The 26,415-nt window shown below is 37.5% G+C and overlaps 1 protein-coding gene across 2 annotated transcripts in view; it reads right to left on the minus strand.

Moving 5' to 3' along the window:
• BCKDHB (branched chain keto acid dehydrogenase E1 subunit beta) overlaps positions 1–26,415 on the minus strand; it is a gene marked incomplete at its 3' end in the record, with an annotated part of 243,016 nt that overhangs the window by 128,467 nt on the left and 88,134 nt on the right. For both annotated transcript variants that reach the window (XM_080700664.1, XM_080700665.1), the window contains 2 exons: positions 8,739–8,836; positions 7,605–7,715 (listed from right to left, as the gene is read on the minus strand). In XM_080700664.1, coding sequence (XP_080556790.1) covers positions 7,605–7,715; positions 8,739–8,836 — 209 coding nt within the window. The remainder of the gene's footprint in view (positions 1–7,604; positions 7,716–8,738; positions 8,837–26,415) is intronic.

Raw genomic sequence — 26,415 nt, forward strand, 5'->3', positions numbered from 1 at the left:
TAGGATCCTACCAAAGGGAACTGGCCCAAGCTCGTCTCTTCCAGCACAAATTTCATAACAAGGACCCACCTGCACTGCAGACAAGGAAATGAGAGGAGAAAAGGCTCTGAAAAGCACAAATGGATAAGAACAAGATTGGATCAGTAAAACATGTGCTCTTGATTCATGGGAAAATAGTACAGATCTCCTCTGGCCAATGAACATGCTTCACTTAAAAAGTTTAGTCATCTAGACCACAAGTATAACTAGGTAACAATGTGACAGCAAAAATAAAATTGAACTTAAATTTACAAAGGCTTAAACCCATAAAAATTAAGTACAGAATGTTATCAAAGAAGTAAATAGCCCTATACTTCATAAGTTTAAATGTCTTAATATGTGTTAGTAATCCATGCTCACCTGGACTAAATTATTTTAAAAATATGAAAATTACATGCATTATGTTTTTCTTGGGAAAATACAAATGGAGAGATTTAAGAGACATTCAAAAGGTTAAAAACTTTTTTTTTTCTCTTTTGCATACTGGGGATGGAACCCAGGGGAATTCTACCCAGGCTACACCCCAGCCCCTATTTTTTATTCTTTATTTTGAAACAGGGTCTCACTTTGTGATTAAAAACTTTTTAAAGACAAAATGGTCCTATTCTAATGAAAATTCAAATGAAAAATTTCTATTACATTAGGAAAAATGGACAACTGTTAAGAAAACTAAAATGTAAGGTGAACGAAAACTTAAGTAAACATTAAAACTTAAGAATTGATAGTCAATTGACTCATAGAGCAACATGCTAATTATTTCTCAAGCTTTTATGTAAGTATCAAGAATTAAAAAAATACACTGCAAACAGTTTAATACTGTAACTGTCTGTACAGCACCTTTTCAAACTTTCTCTCACCAATATTCATAATAATTTTCTAGGATATACTTCTGGAGCACTGACCCAACACTAGGCGTTGTTGCATGTACTGGGGATTTAGCAGTAGGCCCACAGACAAAAATCTCTGCTCCCAGAGAACTTACCTTCTAATGGGGGAAAAAATCAACAACACAAATAATAACATTGTTAGGTCATCCAATCACTATGAAGAAAATGAAAGAAAGATGGAAGAAAGTCTTGGTAAGAGGAAGAAGAGTAAAAAAGAATTTGCTCCAAGAAGTCCTTAATGAGACATTACTTATGTAAAGACCTAACAGAGTGAACCATGGGAATATCTGGAGAAGAAACATTTCCTAAAAGATATGGGCAGTTGGGTGTGACATAGGTGCGATGAGGTAAATCCTACAGGCCTCGAGAAAGAACTTGACTTTTCCACCAGGCTGCCTAAGAAACTACTGGGACCTTTCAAGACTAGAGGGGAGACAGTGTGACTCATGATTAGACTCTCCCTGTACAGAGAGAAGAGAATGTAGTTAGGAGGCTACTGGTCAAAGCCCAGGGAGAAATGCTGGTGGACTTTACCAGCATTGAGGGTAACTGCAGGGCAGGCGTCAGTCACACTGTAGACAAGCCAGGCAATTAAAGGCAGTGGAACCTGCTTTGGAATCAAATGTGAGTAGGCACGGCATGAGAGAAAGAAACAAAAATACCCAGGGTGTAAAGGCAAACCCATATGCATTCCACAGTTAGCATCATTTAATCTTCAATGGAAACACAAGTATGTCCAAATTAGAAATGTTAATTTTCTCTTCTTAGTAAATCAGAAAGTCACCTACCATCTATAAATTGTCTTTTTCTTTTATTTTTCTTGGGGTTGTGAGTAATTGACTTTAAATTATGACAATAGGATTTTTGAAATCCTCCGTTTCTTTCAAAGCTTGTCATTCTCCTACCAAAATCAAGAGGTTATTTTTCATAGGCAGAGTCTCTAAATTTCTACCCATTGAAGGCAAATCTTCCTTTCAAGCTTCACAGCACCACAAGGGCGCCCTCTTCCCAGCCACCACTTCCTCAATATTGCTGCTCACATTTTTAACTCATTTTGAATGTGGTCCGTGTCTCAGCAGGAAAGTCCATTAACACTCACAACCTTAACCACTGTTCTCACAGCTGGGTTGACCAGGAAGAAAGGACTCTACTTCTGAACTCCTGATTGACCTCCGTGAGAAAGCAGAGCTCGGTGTGAGCTGGTGTTAAGGAGCAGCTGAAGGAAGTGTGTGAGCCGAGGTAAAAGACAAGAGAAACTTCCCCGGGTGCAGCACACCCAGGCTCTCCCTGCACTGACAGAACAGCATGCTGTACAGGTTGGGCATTCCCTATTTCATATGCTTAGGACCGTAAGTGTTTCAGATTTGGGGATATTTGCATATACTTTAATTGTTAAACATATGCAATCGAAAATCAAACATCTGAAAAAAACTTTTTGGGCAGCTTTAAATTTATAGCATTTGAATTTTAGATTTTCAAATTAGGGATGCTCAACTATGGAGACAAAGTCATTCTTTTTAACTTGTCTATTTTTTTTTCTTTTTGCTGAAGTATAAAATACATACCAAAAAGTGAAATATCACACTGTACCCCTAAGATGTACCATGTGTCAAAAATTTAAAAGTGCAAAAAATGAGTGTGAGAGAAGTTTTCAAAAACTGAATTTATTGGAACCAGCACCCAGAACAAAAAAAAAAAAAAAAAAAACTGTTACTGGCAACCCATATTCCCGCACCAATTATTAATGACCACCATAGTAACTGCTGTCCCATAGTGACATATGTAAATAGCAGCTGTGCTCATTTTTGAACTTTATATAAATAAAATCACTATACACTTATATGCTTGCCTCCTTTAAGTTGTGTTGTGAGGTGAGCATACGTTGTTTTGTTAAAGTTTTAGTGCATTCACATTGCCAAATAATACTCTATTTACTTAGGATTTATCCATTCTCTGGTGGATGAGCATTTAAGTATTTCAGTGTGATCTATCAGAAATGATGTGTCTATGAACATGTTTACGTGTGTGTGTATGTGTGTAATTGCTGGCCTCTAGGGTTTAGGAAGATACTAATAATTTTCAAAATTGGTTGTATCAATTTATTTTTTTTTCAATCACATTTACATTTTATTTCCTTGAAAACAGATTACAGTAAGAAATGCTCATTAGCTTCTGATTAACTTGACTTTCTTTTCAATATATCCTCAGAGAACAGAAGTAGACCAAAATCGAGAAATGGTTGTATCAATTTATACTATCCACAATAATATATTAGAGATGGGTTGTTTCGCATTTTTACTGACATTTAGTGCTTAGAGTATTTTTACTGTTAGTCCCAATGGCATGTCTCTAGTAGTAGTATATTTTGGTTTTAATTTGTATTTCCTGATGACTAAAGAAACTGAGCAACTGTTCATGTGTTTGTTGGCCATGTGGATATCTTCCCGTGTGACGATATTTGTGATGTACCTTTTCAAGGATTTTACCTGTATTTTTATTGGGATGTCTGTATTTTGGTTTTGATTATAAAATATAAAGTACTTTATATTTCAGGATATGTTACCTTGAGTTTCTCTAAGCCTATGAGTTTTCTACTCTCTCACTAGTATATTTTTGATAAATTTTCTTCATTTTAATGAAGCACAACGTTACCAGCCCTTTTGGAGTGTATTTTGTTAATGCACATGATTGTAAAGATGTTCACACCCAGCACAGTAGAGCACATCTGTAACCCCAGCTACTCAGAGGCTTATGCAGGAGAATCACAAATTAGAGGCCAGCCAGAATGCACTTTCATTTCTGGATTGCAAAACATTTCAATCATGGAAACTGAATTTTAACAAAAGCTTTTATGCATTATCATGATAACCATAACTGTTTCTTTCCTTTCCTTTTCTTTTCTTTTCTTTCTGTTGGTACAAGTCGAAATCAAGAGTATTCTACTTCTGAACTACACCCAACATCTTTATATTTTTTATTTTGAAACATGGTCTCACTAACTTGCTAAGGATTTCACTAAGTTGCTGAGGCTGGCCTCGAACCTGTGATCCTCCCATCTTAGCCTCTCAAGCACTGAGATTACCACCACACTGGCCTTGTTTTGTGTTTTTTTCCTATTAATTTGGTGAATTATATCAACTGACATGTGAATGATTGTGAATATTATCTATACTATCTATGTTCATAAGAAAAGCTTGTCTATAATTTTCCTTTATTTTGCTGTCCTAAAAAGGTCTCAAATAAAGATTATACTTGTCTTATAAAAGGAACTTCAAAGTTTTCCCTGCAGATTTCATTCTGTATAAGAGTTTGCATAGGAATTGTATTTTTAAGAACTGACCAGGAGTCAGGCATGGTGGCGCATGAGTATAATCCTAGCATTTGGGAGGCTGAGATGGGAGGATAATTAATGGTTCACAGACAGCCTCAGCTACTTAGTGAGGCCCTTCGCAACTCAGTGAGACCTTGTTTCAAAAATAAAAAAAATAAAAACTAAAAAATAGGGCTGGGGAGTGTAGGTCAGAGGTACGATGCCCTTGGATTCTGTCCTAAGTACCACACACACAAAAAAAGAACTGACCAGTAAAACCAAATGAGCCTGGAGTTTTCTTTTCTTTGTAGGCAGGTTACTGACAATGAATTGCCTTCTTAGGTAATGACAATTCAGATTTTCTAAGTGATCTTTTATTAATTTTAAATAAATTGCATTTTCTAGCAATTTGTTCATTTTACACAGAACTGACTTATAAAATTGTTAGGTTTAGCCAGGCGTGGTGGCGCACACTTGTAATCCCCGCGCTTGGGAGGCGGAGACAGGAGGATTGCGCAGGTTCGAAGCCAGCCGCGCTGGCTTAAGAGACCCTGTTTCCAAAAATAAAAAGTCTAAAATAGGTCTGGGAGTGTAGCCTGGAGATAAAAGGGCTTCCAGGAACCCCAGTACCACACACACACAAAAAAAAATTGTTAGGTTTAACCTATTTGTATTTAGTTTAATGACTTGTATTTTGGGATTTAGATCTATTATCTTACAATCTCTTCAATTGAGCCACCTATTTTTGTAAATGTTTTCTTTTTTTTATTAGATTAACTGAATATTTTCTATTAACTTAAAGTTATAAACTTGCTAGATATGATATTATTATGTCAGTTGTTACAGTGGGGGTTACAAGCATTTGCTAATGATCTAATAAAAATGTTCACTGATATTTCTAGAACAACTAAATAAGTTAAGTTCTTACCATCAGATATACTTTTTTGTTAGTCTGAAATATTCTACTTTTATAAAACCCTCAAGCAACATCTAAAACACTGCTGCTTTGTGTCTAAATAATGTGTGTGTGAGAGTGTGTGTGTATTTTCCAAACAATGCACCAAAGCTAAACAAAAAGCACGAATCCCTCAACTATCCCAGAGCCATTTTACTGTGTACAGCACACTAATGTATGTGTTCAATACCTCATTTTTATCTTTAATAGGCATTTTGTGATTGGGCATTCTAAAAGATACTATCAGTGTCACATTTCACACACAATGAATAAAGCTGAGGAATCTAATTTTGTCCTAAGATAAAAACAGCTTCTAACACTGAGATTATAAACACAAATTTTGATTCCTACTGCATTCATAAAAACAAAGAAGAAAAGCTTACCTCTAGTAAAACCAACAAAAGCCCTCATTTTACTGTGAATATCTGGCTAGAAAGCTCTTTACTTGAAAATCATTTCTATATCCTAGGGGGGAAAAAGCTAAGTACCAAAACTTTTCCCTTTTGATATGAGAAAAAAAAAAGCAGGTGATGGACCACAATCAGCAGTGAAAAGGGTCACAAATAAGCACAAAGTAATCAAGACATGACAAGCTGGCTTTCACGGCCACAACTGGAGGATCATTGAACTGGAAAAATAACATGATGAAAGCATCCTCCACACGCCCTAGAAGGAGGCTAACGAGTCAGACATCAGATGCATCACTTTCTCCTGCCGTGGGGGCTCCAGCCTCTTCTTTCATCTTTTCTAGTAGGATGGAGCCCAAAGAACACTAGATCCACATCCCACAATAATGCAAAGATGTAACCAGCAAAACTAATAAAGGAGGGAAAAGCAAAATGATATAAATAAAGCAATGTCTCCTTTCTTCCTCTATCTCTCCTCTCTACTTTCATAGTTACAACGTGGGCTGTTAATATATGTGTGTTTTATTGTCAGCAGCTACAAATCCATTTTGAATGTAAAAAGTATATAAATTATATAAAGTTCTAAAAGTGTAGTCCTGGCTACATATCAGAACACCCCAACACTCCCTGCCAAAACATCATAACCCCATACACCAGCTGTACTAAAACTATAAACCCAAGTGGCAGGCACAATTTGCTAGCAAGAAGCAGAGTGCAGTTTAACCATAATTTGGAGTATCTGGCTACTTGAGAGAAAATGTGTCTGACTTGATTTGAAAATGCCTGCAAAAGGAATTAAATTATTTTCCTGTAGCTATGAATAATTCAACCTGAAATACTACTCATAAATATGGCAACTATAAATATAATGCTTAGGATATTGTTGAAACCATCTGTAACCATGTCAAGTGTTTTGATGATGTCAATGAGTCCACAAAAACACTTCTTATAACAGGTCTTAAATCTTCTACTAAAATTATAAAACAATCTTCACCGAGAAATACCCTATGCCACACTTTTACAACAGTAATATCTGCAGATTATTTTCCTGTAGCTAACATCAGAAAGAACTTGTAAAAGCTATGAGAATGCCAAGGCTCTCATAAAAAAAATCAGTGAATGTACAATTCTGTAGATATTAGGGCTTATTTGCTACAACAGCAAATTCAAAATAAAAAATGTAATTGTAATTGATGAAGCCATCACAGAAAAAGAGACCAGATACTCTTTAAATTACCTAGACAGTAATACAAAATATATCAGTTATAGATAAATATACAAGAACTAAACCATATTCCTAAGAGGAGACTGTAAGAATCCTATTAATGGGAGAGAGAAAGAGAGAAAGAGAGAGAGAGAGAAAGAGAGAGAGAGAGAGAGAGAGAGAGAGAGAGAGAGAGAGAAAGAGAGAGAGAGAGAGAGAGAGGGAGAGATATCAATCTAATCAGGCCAAAGATCCAAGAGGCTCTTGAGAAACTACAAATCAGAGCAACTAGAATCCCATAATGTAACACTCTGTGATCCACAGTACTAATGCTATATAAACAGAGCTATTTTTTAAAAAAAGAATAATAATCCTTCCCCATCACTGTTAGAGAGAAGATGCATAAAAATTCAGTGAAACCATTTACTGGCTAAATTGAACGTTGTGTATTGATCCATAATCAATAAGATGCTAAAAACACAAGTACCTTCAGCAGGCCTGATAAGCTCCCTGACTTGTACCACTTCACTACTCACATGACTCAACCCAAGCTGACTGAATTAAGGATACAGTTTTATAATATTTTAAACAAAGAAAACTATGAGAAGAAAAAGAGACTGAAGTGATTTGGTTACTTGAGCATTAGGCTGATTATCTAGCAACTCTAAATGAAAATCTCAAAGTTCAAAATCAGTTGAAAATGCTTACGCAGTTCACGAGTTCAAGACAATTCTTTGCATATATCCAATAAATATAACCCAGGGTCCTGGGGAAATGATGTTTGCTTGATTTTATTTTGTACCTTGCAGACTGTATCCATATCCCAAGGTATTATAGTCCTCAGATCGATAACTTCACAAGACACTCCAAGTTTTTCTCGTGCCATAGAAGCTACTTCCCGGATCACATGAACCTGAAATGAAGAGAAAAATATGCAGAGAATGACCAGAAACATTCAGGCCTAAAATACTCGGTCAATGCTGGTGCAATTCAGAGACACTATTTACAGTAAGAGAAACTAATCAGCCTGGAGAATTCATAAATCTGTTAGAGACATGTTGACTCCCAAATTCCACCAACATAATTAAGTGTAGGTCTCCAGAAAAAAGCTGAGAAGACGTTTTTAAAGGAAGGGAGAGAAGCCAGTGCTAGAGATACTGATGCCAAACATAGCTCACAGAAGGTAAGTCAAATCCCAGGCAGAGGTTAAACATCTAGGAAAAGGATGCAGGGAGAGGAACATGTCTGAAGAGATTCCTAACCTCCATTCAGAAATCAGTAACACAAACTTTCATATCTAAGAAGAGTAATTCTGAGGACTGAATGTGCAGCATGACTCGAGCGAATAATACAGTTTACTTGAAATTTGCTGCGAGTAGACTCCAGTGTCCTCAACACACACACATGCATACTTACGCACACACATGTACACAAAATGATGAAAAGGTGTGGCACTGAGTGTGTTAGTTCAATTGTGATAATCACGGGGCAATAATATATCTACATATGAAATCATCATATCATATACTCTGAATAGGTATAATTTTTATCTGTCAATCATACCTTAACAAAGTTTGAGGATGGGGTAAGTAATAGGCATCAGTAGTACCACACTTAATTTGAGATAAAGAAAATGCCAGCTGGTAGCCCACACCTATAATCCCAGTACTTGAGAGGCTGAGATAGAAGACTATAGGTTCAAGGGTAGCCTCAATCCCTTGGTGAGACCCTGAGAAACTTAGTGAGACCCTGTTTCAAAATGAAAAGGGTTGGGGTGTGGTTCAGAGGTGGAATGCCCCTGGGTACCACCCTCAGTACGAGGGTAAAAAAAAGAACGTGTCATTTTCAATTCACCATATATCAGGCTTACAAAGGAGAGCTTGCAAAGCTTCCATGCGCAACACAGGTCTCAACAGCTGGGATCAGTGTCACTGACCTGAGTGCCCCAGGCAACTAGAGTCACGTCACTCCCTTCTTGTATGACTTCAGCCTGCGACAGCGGGATATTGTATGGTTCAACAGGAACCTGTTCCACTAAGTACATAAAGGGGGATAGAATGAAAAGTTAATTATTTGTTCTCGTAGACATTTGTGCATAAAACAATGTGTGAGATTTATTGTGACAAAGCTTTATTTTTTCTTTCTCCAAATTCTAAAAGTTATTTAAGATAAAGCACTTATCATATGGTTCCATGGCATTACGACACAGATGAACAAGTACAGTATAAATGCATAAACATGTCAGCTATCCCGGAAAAGAAAAGGGACTTTAGTTAAAACTAAAAAAATCTTATTAACTCATGGGTATAAGCCAATAATAATATATCCATATTATTTTATTAGCTATAACAACTGTGGCATACAAATATGTTAATAACAGAAGAAACTGAGTGTGCCAGTATATGAGAATTCTTTTAGCGTCTTTAGACTTTTTCTGTAAATCTGAAACTGCTCTTCAAAAACATTTAAAAATTGTTACTATATCTGCTAAAACTACTGGTTCTCAAACCAATTTTCTATCAAGCAACAAATGTATAGAGGCTTGAAAAGGGCGGGAGGCAAGGCAGGACAGTCAGGCATGGTGGTGCATGCCCATAATCCCAGTACTTGGGAGGCTGAGAAAGGAGGATCATAAGTTCAAAGCCAACCTCAGCAACTTAGCAAGACACTATTTCGAAGCAGAAAAATAAAAAGGGCTGAGGGTATAGATCAGAGGTAGAATGACCTCGGGTTCAATCAACAGTACACAAGGGGGGAGGCTTACACAATAAGACCAAATTTTTAAGTATATTTTAGTTTTTATCTCATTCTATAACCACTTCATTAACAGTAGTAGCTGACATGCTGATATGACTTCAAAAATAATTGAATCGACTCCACCAAGTCAAAAGGAAAATGAAGCCACTAAAAACCCAGAGAAAACCATTTTGATTTTTATGGCCAACCAAGTACATAATATAGAACTGGCTGAATATGAGAGGGAATTATAAAGTGCATTTTTATATGAAGTTGCCTAGTTTGAAAAACTTTTTTGAATTCTTCTGAGAACAGCACAATGGCTCTGGGGAAAACTATTGTTCTCTTTTGTTCATGCTATCCACAGTACTTATTATATTATTATACACATTTTTATTTTTAATTCAAAGAGCACAGAAAGATAACATGAAAGTCAAAGCCTCCCTCTACTTCCCAGTCAGCCCTCCAGCTTACTGCTCAGAAGTAATCAATGCTAACAATTTCCTGGGTTTCTATAGTGCACAGCTCCCATTCTACCTGGCATTCAGCTTCTGAACCCTCTTCTTACCTTTGGTAAATCCTCTCATCTTATGAGGTAGAGCCCCCTGTACACTACAGAAGTGAGTTCCACATACTCACTATTCCAGCATCCCTTGCAGCTAGATCAAACATTTTGGCTCTGCCAATCAAATGCACCCACAGGAAACAATGAATTGGAAGTTGCTGACACAAAAGACAGCAGTTGCTCAGAATCCACACTAGAGTACTGGAAGTAGTGGAAGCTCATCCAGCATCCAGGCTTGGTGGCATCCTTGATTCGGGCTACAGTACAGTGCCCACCATCTTTGCCAGGTGCTGGGCATCTTTGCTGAACCAGTTATTTGGGGAATTGCTTCTAGATATGTGGCCCCTAAGCTTGGATCTCAGGCACTCCATTTATTTGTTGTTCCCCAATAAATGACTTCTACTTATATTGAACAGAGTTTATTTCAACTGCTTGAACTAAGTACTCTGATGCAGTATACTTTCAGGTATTCACAATATGTAAGTACACATATACATAGGCCTAGTCTTTCCTCTCCCTCTCTTTTCACAAATAGAATCACACTGTACACACTGTTTAGAACACTTCTACATTTTTTTCAGTTATCAATATATCTGAAACAGGCCATGTCAAAATGCTTAATCATATTTATAAATAAAACTATTAAATTTAATGGTGCTGTTATCAGTGATATACTAAGGAAGATAATTTTTTTGTATTTCCAATCAAATGACATCTCAACAGCCAGTGACAGAGAAAATAATAGTCTTTAAATGATTAATAGGCTTGATTAAAAAGAATGGTAAAACCTACAAAGTTACTTTTGTAGGTAAAGCCCATGATAAAGAACCTAGCACGTAAGTAGTGGTAGAAAACTTTATAAGCATTAAAACATTTTTTAAAAATTTATGTGTAGCACTGTTGAGTCAGATACTTGCACTATCTATACTAAGGATAGGAACGTTATGGTTCACAAGTTAATTTAATTTTTTTGCAAACAACAGTTCATTGGATGACAGCCATGCCATTAATGTACTTACTTCATATGACTGTTTTCACCTTTCAACAGCAGAGCTAAGTAGCTGCCACAGAGACAAAATAGCCTGTAACCTAAAATATTTACTAACAGCTTCTTTACAGATGAGTATTCCCAGCCCCAATTATAAACAATGCTTTCAGAGATTCATTCCAGCCCATCCCATGATGGCTAAACCCAATACTGGATGGATGGATGGATGGATGGATGGATGGATGGATGGATGGCAGGCAGGGAGGCAGGCAGGCAGATAGACACACAGAAAGACAGGGAGACACAATCAACTAGAGTAGTATATTCTACTTAGCAGTTAACCAATATGAGTGTTAAGACTAACATTTATGACATCTGGCCAAAGGTAGCACACAGGCTCCTTGCCATCATGAAGACCTCTGGCAGTGAGATTGGCGTGCCAGTGGACGAGACTTGAAGCCAATGCACATTCCGTCCTGCTCATGAGCCAGTGGCTGCCACTCAAGATTCCTGTCTTCCCCGCCTTGTAAATCAGTTGCCGCCAGCTGGTGATTAGCACATCCTTGGAACACAGACTGACTCTAAAGCCTGGCACACCAGAAGAAATGGGTTGGCATCTTGGCCCATCTACTTTGAAAAGTTGCCAGCAAGCAACTGCTTTGTTGTCTTAAATAAATTACCCAGGATAATAAGGCCCCATTATTCTAACAATTAATTAAGGGACAACACTGCAAACAAAGCCTTCCTCTGTTTAAAAAATATCATGCAGAGAATTTGATTCAAGAAGAGTATTATATTAAGAACAACCAAATAACCTCTACTTAGATTTACAGCAGTTTAATCCTGAGAGCAGGACAATAAGAATACAATTTTAACACATTAATTTATTTATACTTGGCAAACAAGCTACCTGGAGAGCAAGTAAAAATTCATAAGTACTTTACAGGTCCATTAATTTAAACAATATTTATTCCAAGAGAAGGCTGTTATTTCAAATTAGCATTCTTGTATTCAAGAATGACTTCATGACTTCATTTTTTTAATTTAGTTTTTATTTTTATGTGGAACATATTAAAAATGGCATACTTTCAGACCGTGCTTGGTGCTCTCTCCCCTAACCCCCGCATGGTTTCTGAAAAGAGAAAAGGCTTCATGCTTTCTGCAAGAGAAAAGGCAATAGGAGTCTGAGCCAGGGTCTTCAGAGGCAGAAGGGCACCATTTACAGTCAGCTTGGAGACGCCCGTGCTTTCAGCAGTGGAGCTACTGAGCACACTCCATTTCACCACATGCTGATCATAGTCAAAGCCTAGCACTGATGAACACTCCACAGAGAAATCCTTCAGCACCTGACAAATGATGATGAAATACTTAACTTAGAAAAACAAACAAAAAATTCTCCCAATGCCAAAATACAAAAGATAGATTTTTAGTGCATTATAAAATTTCCACATATATGCTTCCTTGTGCATACAAATGCATTTATATGCATATGACGCATCTGCTTATAAATTCATGGCAGGGATTAGCTCATATCAGCCATTGTATTTCCTACAATCCTCCCTTTACCGTCTAAAAACCCATCTTAAATGCACATTTTTTAAAGAGACTGTGTATACACAAAATATACACACTACGCATAATAACATTTATTCATTTAATAGAAAGTGTATAGTCAGTATAAGCAGGTAACATGTAGGATACCAGGCTGAAACTGAAAAAGGCAGTCCATGCTATTGAGAACACAGACTCTACTGGGAGTTATAAAGATGTTAAGACATGATCCGCCAACAAATAAGGGCATGATCTTGGCAAAAGAAATGAAATGCTCTAGGAATACAGAGGGAGACGACAACATGGTTATAGGAATCACAAAGCTTCCACCAAAGAGAGTACAACTGATGGAGTCTTAGGGATAAAAAAAAACATTTGTCCCAAGAGAAAATAAAGAGGCCATTCCATATAGACATGGTATACACAAAGAAATGGTGTAAGATTATATGCATGCTTGTGCATATATCTAAGAAAACACAGGTTTACGTGATGTTTCAAGTAAAGGTGAATACCTTGACCTATAAAATTATATCCTGGCATTCCTGGGAGCACTTTTCAATTCCTTCTGATTTAATATGTTAATAACTAGTATAGAAGGCATCTGCAAAAAAATAACCACTTACTCCTAATGATACAAGTTCCCCTGTGAAGCACACAACAGCCATTACAGAGATAACAGGGTCAATTCTCCTTCCTGGCACTAATCTATAATAATGACAGTTTCCCCACAAATGTGAAACTTGAGAGAATTTATTCATGTTGCATTATACATGATATAGTGAGAAAATACAAATGTTCTTTTTAAAAGGAAGTGTAGTCTATTTTTCAAATGTCGGTTCTTGCTGTTGAAAATTATGGCATATTCAAAGTCTTCATACCTGAGAAAGTCTATCTCATCTGTCAGACTTACAATCGAATGGGGGGGAGAGAACGAGGGGGCAAACCCACCAAGAAGAAGCCCAGTTCTGGCTGTGTGTCTGCATCTAATTAATCGGTGGTCTCTGACAAAATAGCACATTGATTTTTTTTGCCTTAGTATACCACCTGCAATTACAGAAACATCATAGAGGAAGAATGAGCACATATAAAGATTATTACCAAGGGCATCTTTTGTGTTCTTAGAAAGAAAATTGCATTACCATTTAAAATAATTCAATGACACAGTCATTAAAGCTGTAAAGAAATTTCTCATCCTAGAAAGAGTCAGTCACATCCCTATTGTCATTTGCTGTGTACAATTGATAGGGAGACACTGTAGATTAATATTGCCTTGTGAAGTTCTGTTTTGGAAGTGTTAGTGAAAATAAAGAAAATGAGGCTATTAATAAGCTATGTGACAGTAAAAAGAGCAGAGCCACACAGAGGGTCATAAATGTGATCTCCTTACCTTTCTGGATAAATTTAACTTCATACTGACTAGCATTTTCATACTGATATGAAAATGTGAAGACATAAATTCAATATCGATGTGTATCAGGCAGCATTTGGCTAGAGACTATTGACCACTAAATAAAAAATAACCAATCAAGCTCTCTAAATAGAAATAAAATATAAAGACACAATCAGCAAATATCTTGCATATGACTAGAAGACTTATCAGAGATACTCTGTTGCACATAAGATGAATTTAAGGACTTAATTTAAGATGACTGTGAATGTCTTTATGTTATTGTTTAAGAAGGTCATGCATTTATACCATTGAAGAAACACTGAAAAATAGACATCTATCTTTTTTTTTTTTTTTTTTTTTTGGTGGTACTGGGGTTCCTGGAAGCCCTTCTACCTCTGGGCTACACTCCCAGACCTATTTTTACATTTTTATTTGGAAACAGGGTCTCGTAAGCCAGCGCATGCGGCTGGCTTCAAACCTGCGCGATCCTCCTGTCTCTGCCTCCCAAGCATGGGGATTACAAGTGTGCGCCACCACGCCCGGCCTCATCATCTATCATTTTAATTAAACAGCAATATGAACTTGAAACAAAGTCGTAGACCCATTTCAACTCAAAATATTTTCTTAATTATTTAATTAAAAATTCCATGTTTCTAAATTTTGCATGAGATAAATTAGAGATCTTTTCATAATAGTTGGCAAACATTTATCACATAAGCAATGATATAATAAAGCACCTTGTATTCCTTATAAAGCTTCCAAATTAATCTCTAATCTCATTCAAAATAACCGACCAAAAAAAGCTTTATACACTGTATACTTTAAATATATGTACTAACATTTTTTCTCTTTTATTCTGCAGTACTGGGGATTGAACTGGGGCATTCTACCTCCAAGCTACACCCCCAGCCCTATCTTTTATTCTTTATTTTGAAACAGGCTCTCAATAAGTTGAAGAGTGCCTCACTATGTAGCTAAGACTGGCCACAAACCCTCGATCCTTCTGTCTCAGCCTCCCAGGTACTGAGATTACAAGTGTGTGCCACCATACCCGGCAAGAATATTTTCATTTTGACTGTCAACTGTAAAATGTACACTGACAGAGGACATGGACAAAGCCTGAGGAATGAAAGATTCCGAAGGAGTTAAAAGGGGGGCTGGCGAGTTTCGGGAAGATGGCGACCGAGAAAAGTGGGGCTTAAGAGCCCCGCTAACAACCAATCTCCATTACCACAAAATCAGCGCCTTTCATAGCCAGAAAACACCATCAGCAGAGAAACAAAAAAATCACCAGGCTCCAGAGAGAAAGCAGACTGAGAACAGAACTCAGAGCCACAGAGGAGATACACCGGCCGGCCACACACCCGAGGATGCGGCAGAAGCGACATACTGCCGGCAGCAGCGGCGAATCCACCGGACGGCTACAGCAAGCCAAGGTGAGCCGCTGCAGAACAGCCAGGCGGGATCTTTCGGCGCAAGGAGCATCTAAAGCTCCCAGTGGCTGAGCTCAGCACACGCTGCAGGGACTCAGAGTGGAACTCAAAACCAGAGAAGAAAAAATACGCCAGCCTCATGGCTGAGGGCATGGCAGTGGCGCCATATTGCCACCGGCGGCAGCAGCAGAGAATTCACCGAGTCCAGTACAGCTACATCTGCGAACTCAAGAACAGTGAGTCAAATTGCGGGCCACAGAGGAAAAATCCCAGTACTGTACTCTCTGGGACTTGACCCAGTGGGGGAGTGGCGGTGGCAGAGATATCACACCATAGGAGAACGTGCAACCTGGCACCCCCCATAGTCTAAAGCAGCCTCTATCGACTCTCTGGGTTGGAGACTCTGTGATACAACCCAGTAAAGGAGTAGTGGGGTCAGAGATACTACAGACTTGAGATCGAGAGCACCTTAAGTGAAGTCATAGTGACCCAAGGGAAGAACCCAGAGAAGGCACAAACTTCCGAAATCATGGGAAAGAGGAATAACACTGGACCAATGAATGCCCATAACCCCAAAACATCAGAACCCGATAAAACAGAAATTCAGAGATTTCTAGAAGATCAAATCAGGAAAATAACTGTAGAAATAATAGAGGTGCTTTGAAAAGAATTCAGAGAGAGCCAAAAAGAGATAAAGGATGCAATTAATGAAGTAAAGGCCTCAATTCAAAGCATGAACAACCGATTAGACCACATGGAGAACAGAATCTCGCTCTTAGAAGATGATCATTCCAAGAATGAACGCATAGTTTCTAATCTAGAAAAAAATATCCGACAGCAGGAATCTGACATTGAAGAAATATGGGCCCATTTTAAGAGAGCTAACCTAAGAATAATTGGAATAGAGGAGGGAAAAGAAAGTGAAACCAAAGGGATCAACAATCTCTTCAAGGAAGTAATAGCAGAAAATTTTCCAAACATAGAGCAAGAGGTCAATACACAGGTCCTAGTTCTTTACTGAGCTGCTCTGGCCTCCCCCGCCCTGCATTGCTGATTTGTTAGTTTCCTTTGATGGTTGTATCTTGGTGACTTAGGACATCCTCCCTAATCTCTAGCATTCCTCATGGCATTGTGATACTTGTTTTTTCCCATGAAAATGTAATACTTAGCTTAGTTGGAAAGGGGTATAAGAATGCTAGTTTTAGAGAATGAATTTGTCCGTTGCTCATCAGGCAATTGTCCGTATTTTCATTCCAGGGCAGCTGCTCATCAGGCAGCTGTCCGGTGATTCCATTTTCAGGTCTCTCCCTTCCAAGTCCCGGAGAAGAATCTCCACAGTACAACTTTTAATTAACTGATAAGGGGAAAGCTGCCAATTTAAACTGTTAAGATTTTTAGAATTTTAGTTGTATTCTTATTGAAAAAAGTATAATTAGATATGTTTGTTTGTTTTCAGCAAGGTGCATGTTTTTTCTCTTAAACGCTGTTCACCAGGTGATTCTTGGGGATGTTTTTCAACTGGCTCTTTTCTCACATTGCTTTTTTCTGTTTCCTTCTGTGATGCCATTTGGAAACTAGCAGGCACTATTTTCATGACCCCTTGCCAGCTGAGTTCCAGTTAGAATCTTTGCGTGGGAAGCACTTGTACTGGTGCAGAAGGTGGGCCGGCATCACTGGGCGTTTGAGGCTCCTCAGGTTATTGGCGAGTAGGAGACCCTGCTCCATCCGCTGCAGCTGCCATTGCTCTGCTGCACTGATGATGGTGGCACCGTGAGGAGCCCTTAGTGGGCCCCATCCTGCTCAGCCACACCTCAGAATATCAAGAATAATCAAAGAAGCTAATATTTACTGAGCCTTTCCTATGTATCAGGCATGATTTTAAGCATTTTAAATGGATCACAACTCAGTGTGATTCATATTAGATATATTCCAATGCTACAGATGAAGAAACAGAGACATTAAAGACTTGGTTAACATTAGAAAACAGTAAGTGGGAACTCTATAGCCTAAGCTCATAACCACTATATTTTATTGATGGAGATCTGTACCAAGTGGGTTGCAGGAAATATTAATTTAAATACATATCAAGGCCAGGCGTGGTGGTGCATGCTTGTAATCCCCGCGCTTGGGAGGTGGTGACAGGAGGATCGCACAGGTTCGAAGCCAGCCGTGCACGCTGGCTTAGGAGACCCTGTTTCTAAATAAAAATATAAAATAGGTCTGGGAGTGTAGCCCAGAGGTAGAAGGGCTTCCAGGAAGCCCAGTACCACCAAAAAAATAAAAATACATACATACATACATACATACATACATACATACATACATATCAAGCTTGATCTTCACCATAAGCCCTGAAAAATAATAGCAGCAATTGTGCTTGCAGGATTTTTGTTTTTGTGTTTTGGGGGTATTTTTTTTTTTTTTTGTGGTACTAAGGGTGGAACCCAGGTGCTTTTCTACCTCTAGGCTATACTCCCAGACCTATTTTATACTTTATTTGGAAACAGGGTCTCACTAAGTTGCTGAGAGCCTCACTCAGTAGCTGAGGCTGGCATCGAATCTGTGCGATCCTCCTGTCTCAGCCTCCCAAGCGCTGGGATTACAAGTGTGTGCCAGTATACACGGTACTTGCATGCTTTTTAAAAACAGAAAATATAATCTGAGGATTAAAAAGTTGCTGTTTTCTCTGAGACCAATCAAATATTACATTTAGAGTCCCCTCGATGACCTCCAACAATTCACATTTTCTCAAATTAATTCTATTTTTTTCTAACTTAGAAAAATAAAAAATATTTCCAAGGCAAAATATAAAAGAAGCAAACATTATTTACAATTTACATTTACAATTTACATTATTTACAATCTCCAGCATCTATGTCTGTGTATTGCTATGTAGTTCTTCACCATTTACAAATCTATGTTTGTCCTTTACATCAACTCCTGCACATCAAGTTGTAGATTAGAACAACTACACAGTGAGGGACTCCTGGGAAACTCACACAGCCAGAAGTGAGAATTAAAAAAAAAACAATGAAATAGTGTTACTCATCTATTTGAATGGCCAAAATCTAAAACCCTGACAACAACAAATGCTGGCAAGGCTGTGGAGGAAAAGGAACTTTTAGTCACTGCTGTCAAGAATGCATAAGGCACAGCCATTTTGGAAGACAGTTTGACAGTTTCTTACAAAATGAAACATACTCTTACCATATAATCAAGTAATCACTCTCCTTGGTATGTATAAAAAGAACTTGAAAACTAATGTTCACATAAAAATCTACCCATAAATATTTGGCAATTTATGGTAATTGCCAAACTCAAAAGCCACCAAGATGCCTTAAGTAAGTGAACAGATAAACTGTGTATATACACACTCAAAGTGATATTATTCAGCACTAAAAAAAGCTACCAAACCATGAAAAGACATGAAAGAACATTCAATGCATTTTTACTAAGCAAAAGAAGCCAATCTGAAGTCATGTCATACTGCATAATTCCAACTATATGACATTAGAGAAAAGCTAAAACTATAAAGATAATAAAAATATCAATGGTTGAATGGGGTTGGAGGAGGACAGAATGAATAGACAGTGCACAGAGGATTTTTTTTTTTTTTTTTTTTTTTTGCAGTACTGGGGGTGGAACCCAGGGGCATTCTACCTTTGCGCTACATCCCCAACCCTATTTTTTTTTATTCTTTATTTTGAAACAGGGTCTCACCGAGTTGCAAAGGGCCTCACTAAGTAGTAGCTGAGGCTGTCCTCAAACCTTGATCCTCCTGTCTCAGTATCCCAAATGCTGGGATTACAAGCGTGCACCACCACACCTGGGCTCCACAGTGGATTTTTAGAACAGTGAAAATATTTTGTATAACATTATAATAGTGGGCACAGATCACAATACACATGTCTGTACCTCTAGAATCTGTAACACCAAGAATGATCCTAGTGTAAACCATAATCTTTGAAACTGGGAGCAGTAGTGCATGCCTTTAATCCCAGTCCTTAGGAGGATAAGACAGAAAGATCCCAGACTCAAAAGCAGCATGTAGTAACTTAAGCAGACCTTGTTTCAAAGTTAAAAGGGCTGAAGCTCAGTGGTAGAACTCCAGAGGTTCAATCCCCAGTACCACAAAAAATAATAAATAAATAAATAAATAAATAAATAAATAATTTAAATTAAAAAATGTGCCACTGTGGTGAGGGATGTTCATAATAGGAGAGACCATACTTATCCAGAAAAAGGAAATATGCAGACAATATCTGTACCTTCCTCTCAATTTTAATGATAATTTAAAACTGCTCTTTTTTTTTAAAGAATAAAGTCTTTAGAAAGGCAAAATTTAAAGAGAATAACGTTCTTTTTTATAAAGGCAGAATTCAAACATACAAGAGAATAAAAACACAAAGTTCCCACTACATGTTACAAGAGATAAGTGTCTGACAAACATTTCCAGCTCCTTTTTTCTTATTTTTCGGTCTCCAAACAGTTATGGCTTGCCTCCCCTGGTACCTGTGTAATCCCTTATCCTTCCACAGTTGTTCACTAACTGCCACTTAGAGACTTAGAACATCTGGCTTCATCAACCATTTACTACTCAGGGCTCAACTGAATAATGTATAGGACTTTAAAAAAGCAAAGAAGGAATTAATGCACCTTTTAGAGTTTTTATAAATTAGAAAACACATAGTTTTCTTCTTCCACATACTTAAATATGTACATACATACATAAACATAATAAAGCATATGTATATATGTGTATCTATATACATAAACTTGATAAAGTAAACATCTCTCTCCTCTCTCTCTCTCTCTCTCTCTCTATATATATATATATATATATATGCATATATATATACTTTATTCAACATTCTGTAAAATACCCAGAATTTAGAAATAGTTCAGTATTAGAGGGAAAGATAAATTATAGTACATCTGAAGAAGGTTTATGAGCTAAAAACCAGCTTAATTCTATGTGAAATGATGTAGATATACAGCCAAAGTACAATGGTAAGTTATTATTTTTGTATATATATATATCCCACAAATTCAATTTTTATAAATTCATAAAAAATATTTTCAAAGAAAGTTATGAAACATTGTTTACAGAATAATATTTTCTGTTTACATGTAAACAAACACAATCTACGTATTCCTATATTTATGCAAGTACATAGAAAAAAGCATGAGAGGAAATGAAAGTGAGGGGTATGAAAAAGGAACATTCACTATTTTTATTCTATATACTTCTGTGATGGTTGAACTCTTTACAAAGAGTATGTGACTCACGATATTACAGTTATTAAAAAACAAATCACTTTGTCTCATGGCTTAAGCTTAGTCACTGAGAATGTAAATATCTTAAGGCTGGTAGTCTAAAATAGATATCTCTTTAATGCCCATATTTAGCATGAAAAGTGAATAATATACAGAATAGGCCAGAGTGTAAGAAAATTCTACAGGGTCCTAATTTTGTAAACAGCCAACTTATCAGTACAATCACAGAAGATATATAAACAAATCCAAAGGTGATTTTGCAGTTCAAGTTGATTGAAAATCTTTTCTTTTTGCTACTCAGCATTAAATCAAGGTCTTTCATCATGAAATAAAATAATATTCTATTAGGTGTAATCTTGCTCATTTTAAATATCAAGAATTTTACCTTTATAATAAAAGCTATCCCACATAGTTAAGATAGAAATAGAAATATGCTTGAACAATTCACAAAAGAATAAACAAACATTAAACTAAACAAAAATGTCTTGTAATCAAAACAATAAAAATTTAAGCAAATTGACAGCAATAACACATGTTTAAGAGTGCAGCTAAAACAGTCTTACAGGAGGAAGAAAATGTCAACTGTGGGACACAGCATATCTCAGTAGCTGTAACAAACAACTACCAAGAAGGCAACTCCTTGACAAAAAAAAAAAAAAAAAAAGCAGTGAAGTTATTTATGAAAACAAAAACACAAAAAAGGGAACCATGGCGGGAAAAAATCCAATACACAGAAACATAAGATTTGCAGCAAAGACCCTGAGCGTGCAACTGAGCTGGGGTGGCAGCTGATGCCATCTCAGGCCACGAGCCCGAACCACAAATGCCGGTTCTGCAACTTCCAAGAAATTCTGGCAAGTAAACCAAGGATTTGAAGTGCAGAAAGCAACAGCATCAAAGCTCCAAAATCTTAAGCAATCAGCACCATGCTTCAGGGATGGAGAAAAAGATCCAAAAGCCCGTGCACTCTCCTGAAGCCGACACCTGTAGGGGCACACTGTGCCCTCCAGAGACTCTGCTCACAGAACAGCAAGGTAAACGCATTGCATCACTCAGCCGATGACCACCCAGAGCAGCCGCGGGGACCCTGGCAGGCTGACCTAGCAGCCCACCCCTGAGGTGGTCAAGTTAGAACCTACAGACACAGGAAAGAACCATAGTGCCCAGGATGCAGGACCCCACACAGGATCATAGGACATTGCTCTGAGATTACACTGGACACCCTTAGCCAGGATGGATAGGGAGGGGCCAGAAGGCACAGAGCAGAGGGCCTGAAAGTGCAGAGCTGAGGGCTAAAAGCTCAAAGACCAGGGTGAGAGAGCATGGAGGCCAGGGCTGGAAGGCACAGAGAACAGGGACAGAGAGTGAAGAGTCGAGGGCCAGAGACAACAGAGTACAGGGCCAGAAAGCAGAGCGAGCCAGGGCCAGAACTTGCAGAACCCTGCACCTATATGAAACTCATTTACAGTGACACCTGCCATCCTGACACCTGAATACAAAGCAGTCAGAGTCAACAGAGGGGTGCAAACACTAATATAGTGGGTCCAAAAGTTGATAATATGTTACAGAGCAAATGAGAGATACTGGAACATACTCCACAGTCTACTACAGTAAACAGACATTATACAGGCCCTGTAAATGTAAATGAGCAGTACTGCTTTTTTTGGTTGTTTTTTGTCTGATTTATTCTTACAAATAAAGTTAGTTTTTGTTGCTTGTTTTGTTATATGCATGCTTATTTGCTCCTTCCCCCATTCCTTTTACAAGCTTCCTCCTTATCTATTTTCTACTCTCAAAACTTCTTTCTTCCCTTACTGTATCTCCTTGTTTTATACTCAAGCTATTTCATATCTCCATACCTCAATACTCTATAATAACTACAAGCATCCTACTATATCCCCATCTCTCATTCTCAACCAGACACTACCTTATTATACTTAAATCTTACTCAACTTAATCATATCCTTTACCCTACTCCTGTAATTATCACCCCAGCTCTGACCCCCTCATCTAACCCTCACCATTGGAAAAAAAAAAAAAAAAAACTACTTACCCATGTATGAACCTGCTGACACCACTAAATTCCTACTGCTAACTATTGGATCAAACAGGTTATTCACAGACTCACACATAAAAAGAAAGAAGATGCCAAGACAACAGAAACAAAAACCCAAGAATTCTGAAATTATGAGAATGAAGAAAAGTGAGGAAATAAGGAAAATCATGAATACTGACCTATAAGAAATGCAAGAAGGAGAATTCGGAATCCTAATCTAAAATCAGGTCTCATAGTATGTGTATAGAAAATGAAAGAGAAAATTGAGATGTTAAAAAAGAATCAGAAAAAGGCCTGGAATGAAATGAAAGAGTTAATAAATGAAATGAAGACAGAAATAGAAAGAAATTCTGGAAGATTAGATGAAATAAAAAATAGAATATCACTGTTAGAAGACAATTCATTCAAAACTGAAAACACAGTCAACAGTATATGGAAGACATTACAACAACAGAATCTAAACATCCAACAACTATGGGTAAATATGAAATGTCCTAACTTATAGATAAAAGGCACTGAAGAAGGGACAGAGGCACAGACCAAGGATATCCGTAATATCTTCAGCGAAATAATTTCAGAGAATTTTCCAAACATGAAGAGACTTGGACATCCATGTACAAGAGACATAGAGAACACCGTTAAGACAAGATCAAAGAAGGACCTCCCCACACCATGTAATAATCAAAATGACAAACATAAAGGCTAAGGAAAGAATCTTAGAAAATAGTGAGAACATAAAAACAAGAGACAATCAGGGGAAAAACAATAAAAATTACTCCAGACTTTATAATCCAATTCATGAATACCAGGAGAGATTGGTATGATGTAATCCAGACTCTGGAAGAAAACAACTTCCAATGAAAACTGCTATATCCAGCAAGGTTATTATTCAAAATTGATGGAGACTCTACACTAGCAAAACAAACAGCCCAATTAAGAAATAGGCAAATGAATTGAATAGACACTTCACAAAAGAAGAGATACAAATGGCCAACAGATACATGATAAAATGTTCAACATTATTAGACATCAAGGAGATGCAAATCAAAACTACACTGAGATCCATACAACCCCAATTAGAGTGGCAAGTATAAAGAAGTCAAATAACAACAAATGCTGGTGAGAATGTGAGGAAAGAGGAACTCTTTTACATAGTTGGTTGGAACTCTTTTACATAGTTCAGCTATAGAGATCAGAGTGGAGATTCCATAGAAAACTGGGAATGGATCCACTGTATGATCTGGCTATACCACTCCTGGGTATCTTTCCAAAGGGTTTGAAATCAGAGAACTACAGTAACATATGCATACCCATATTCATGGCAGCACAATTCGTAATAGCCAAAATATGGAACCAACCTAGGTCTCCATCAACAGATGAATGGATTGCAAAATTATGGAAAATATACACAATGGAATTCTACTCAGCTATAAAGAAGAACAAAATCATGTCATTCACAAGAAGATAGAAAGTCCTGGAGAGCATTATGTTAAGTGAGATTAGCCAAGCACAGAAAGAAAAGGGGTGTATGTTTTCTCTAATATGCTCAAGCTAGGGAATATTAGAGATACCAGAGGGATCCTAGATAATGGATTTAAAACCTCAGCAAAGTCAGAAAGGAGGGGTAGGGGAAGAAGAAGACTGAGGTTAATTAATGTAAAAACTACATTCAACTATGTGTATATAACATTGTTAACCAGGACACACAGTATTGGGAAAGAGGGAAAACGAGAAGCAGGGGGAGAGGTCACCAAGTGCTGTATGAATATATGCTATTGTCATCATCATGATCTACATTATGATGTGAGACTACAATGCAAAAAAAAATAGACAGACAGCACATACAAGTCATTGATGGTTAGAGGATGGATTTCTCAGCTCCTTTATCATCTCTTATACTTTAAAGTACAAGCATACACAAAAGACTGAAAAACAGACACAATCCTTCAGCCCTCCCTTTTGTATCCACATCCTTTTGCAATGTAACTTTGCAAGCTCCTGCCATTTTGAATTCAAGTCTGTTTGCCTTCCTCTTGAGGTTTGGCCAACACACATGAGCAGAAGGGATGGCATGTCAGGTCCCAGCCCTGCATGCTTCCCCTCACAACCTTGGGACCTTTGCTTCCACCATGAGCACAAGCCTGAGCAAACCTGCAGGAGGATGAAGACACAGGCAGATCAGGGCCTAACAGCCAAAGCTCCAGTATATGAGATCACGCAACCAAGATCAGCAAGTCAGACCTACACTGAATCCCAACTGACTACAGACATCTGAAGGAGCCCCGTTAAGATCAGAATTGACTGTCCCCCAACTATAGTACTATCCTACAAAAGATGTTGGCTTGAAAAACTAAGTTTTAGAAATGGATTACTAAGTATCAAAAGCTCAGAGAGAGAGCATATATTATCTTTATACTGAAAAAAATGTGTCATTTTAAGAAAATAAAATCATTGTTAAGCTGGGCGTGGTGGCACATGCTTGTAACACCAGCATTCGGGAGGCTGAGACTGGAGGATCATGGTTCGCAAACAGCCTTAGCTACTTAGTGAGGCCCATTGCAACTCAGTGAGACCCTGTTTCAAAATAAAAAATAAAATAGGGCAGGGGTGTAGCTTGGAGGCCGAATGCCCCTGGGCTTCATCCCCAGACCCTCAAAGCGAAAAGAAAAGAAAAGAAAAGAAAAGAAAAGAAAAGAAAAGAAAAGAAAAGAAAAGAAAAGAAAAGCATTGTTAACCACCAACTGTAACGTTGCTTACACCAAAATATAAAATTATCTGATTCTCAACATGTATATATATTTTTTAATTGGAAGGGAAAGTAATTAATACCTTTTTAATTGAAAGGAGAAATAGAATTATGTTATAATTAAGAATCTAGCTGACATTTAGCCAATATTGCAACTGCCCTCACATAGCAAGTAGTGAAGCATGTACTTCAAATTCAATCTGGTTCCAGAATCCAAATTCTTTACTATTGTATTAGACTGCCCTAGAATAACAGAATGGAGGCCTACAGAAAAAAGAAAAATCTGATTGACTATCTAATGTGTGCAAATAAAATGAAATGAGATTATATTAAGGAGAATGGGGACTATTTTAGTAATAGGAACATAAGAAATTAAGCACACAAAAAGAAAATGTTTTGCCGGGCATGGTGGCGCACGCTTGTAATCCCCGCACTTGGGAGGCTGAGACAGGAGGACCGCGCAGGTTCAAAGCCAGCCACCCTGGCTTAAGAGACCCTGTTTCCAAATAAAAAAGTATAAAATAGGTCTGGAAGTGTAGCCTGGAGGTAGAAGAGTTTCCAGGAACCCAAGTACCACCAAAAAATAAAAAAAAAAATAAAAATAAAGAAAAAGAAAATGTTTTTACTGGAAAAACCAAGAGTACATGCCAAAGAGGAAATAAATTAGTGCATTTATCATTGAGTTATGAATCATGCTGATAGGGTAATTGTCACGTAAACACTAAATTTTGACCTGAGTGAAAATTATTACTATAACTCTGTTAAGGTAGACTGGACACACTGAGGAGGAGGGATGTTGCAGACTAGGGAAAGAAAGATGGCATAAGATTTAAATTTTCCTCTTTTCTAATAGGAACTTAAAAACCTTTAA

The sequence above is a fragment of the Muscardinus avellanarius genome (genome assembly GCF_963383645.1).
Source record: "Muscardinus avellanarius genome assembly, chromosome: 8".
NCBI classification, from domain to species: Eukaryota; Metazoa; Chordata; class Mammalia; order Rodentia; family Gliridae; genus Muscardinus; species Muscardinus avellanarius.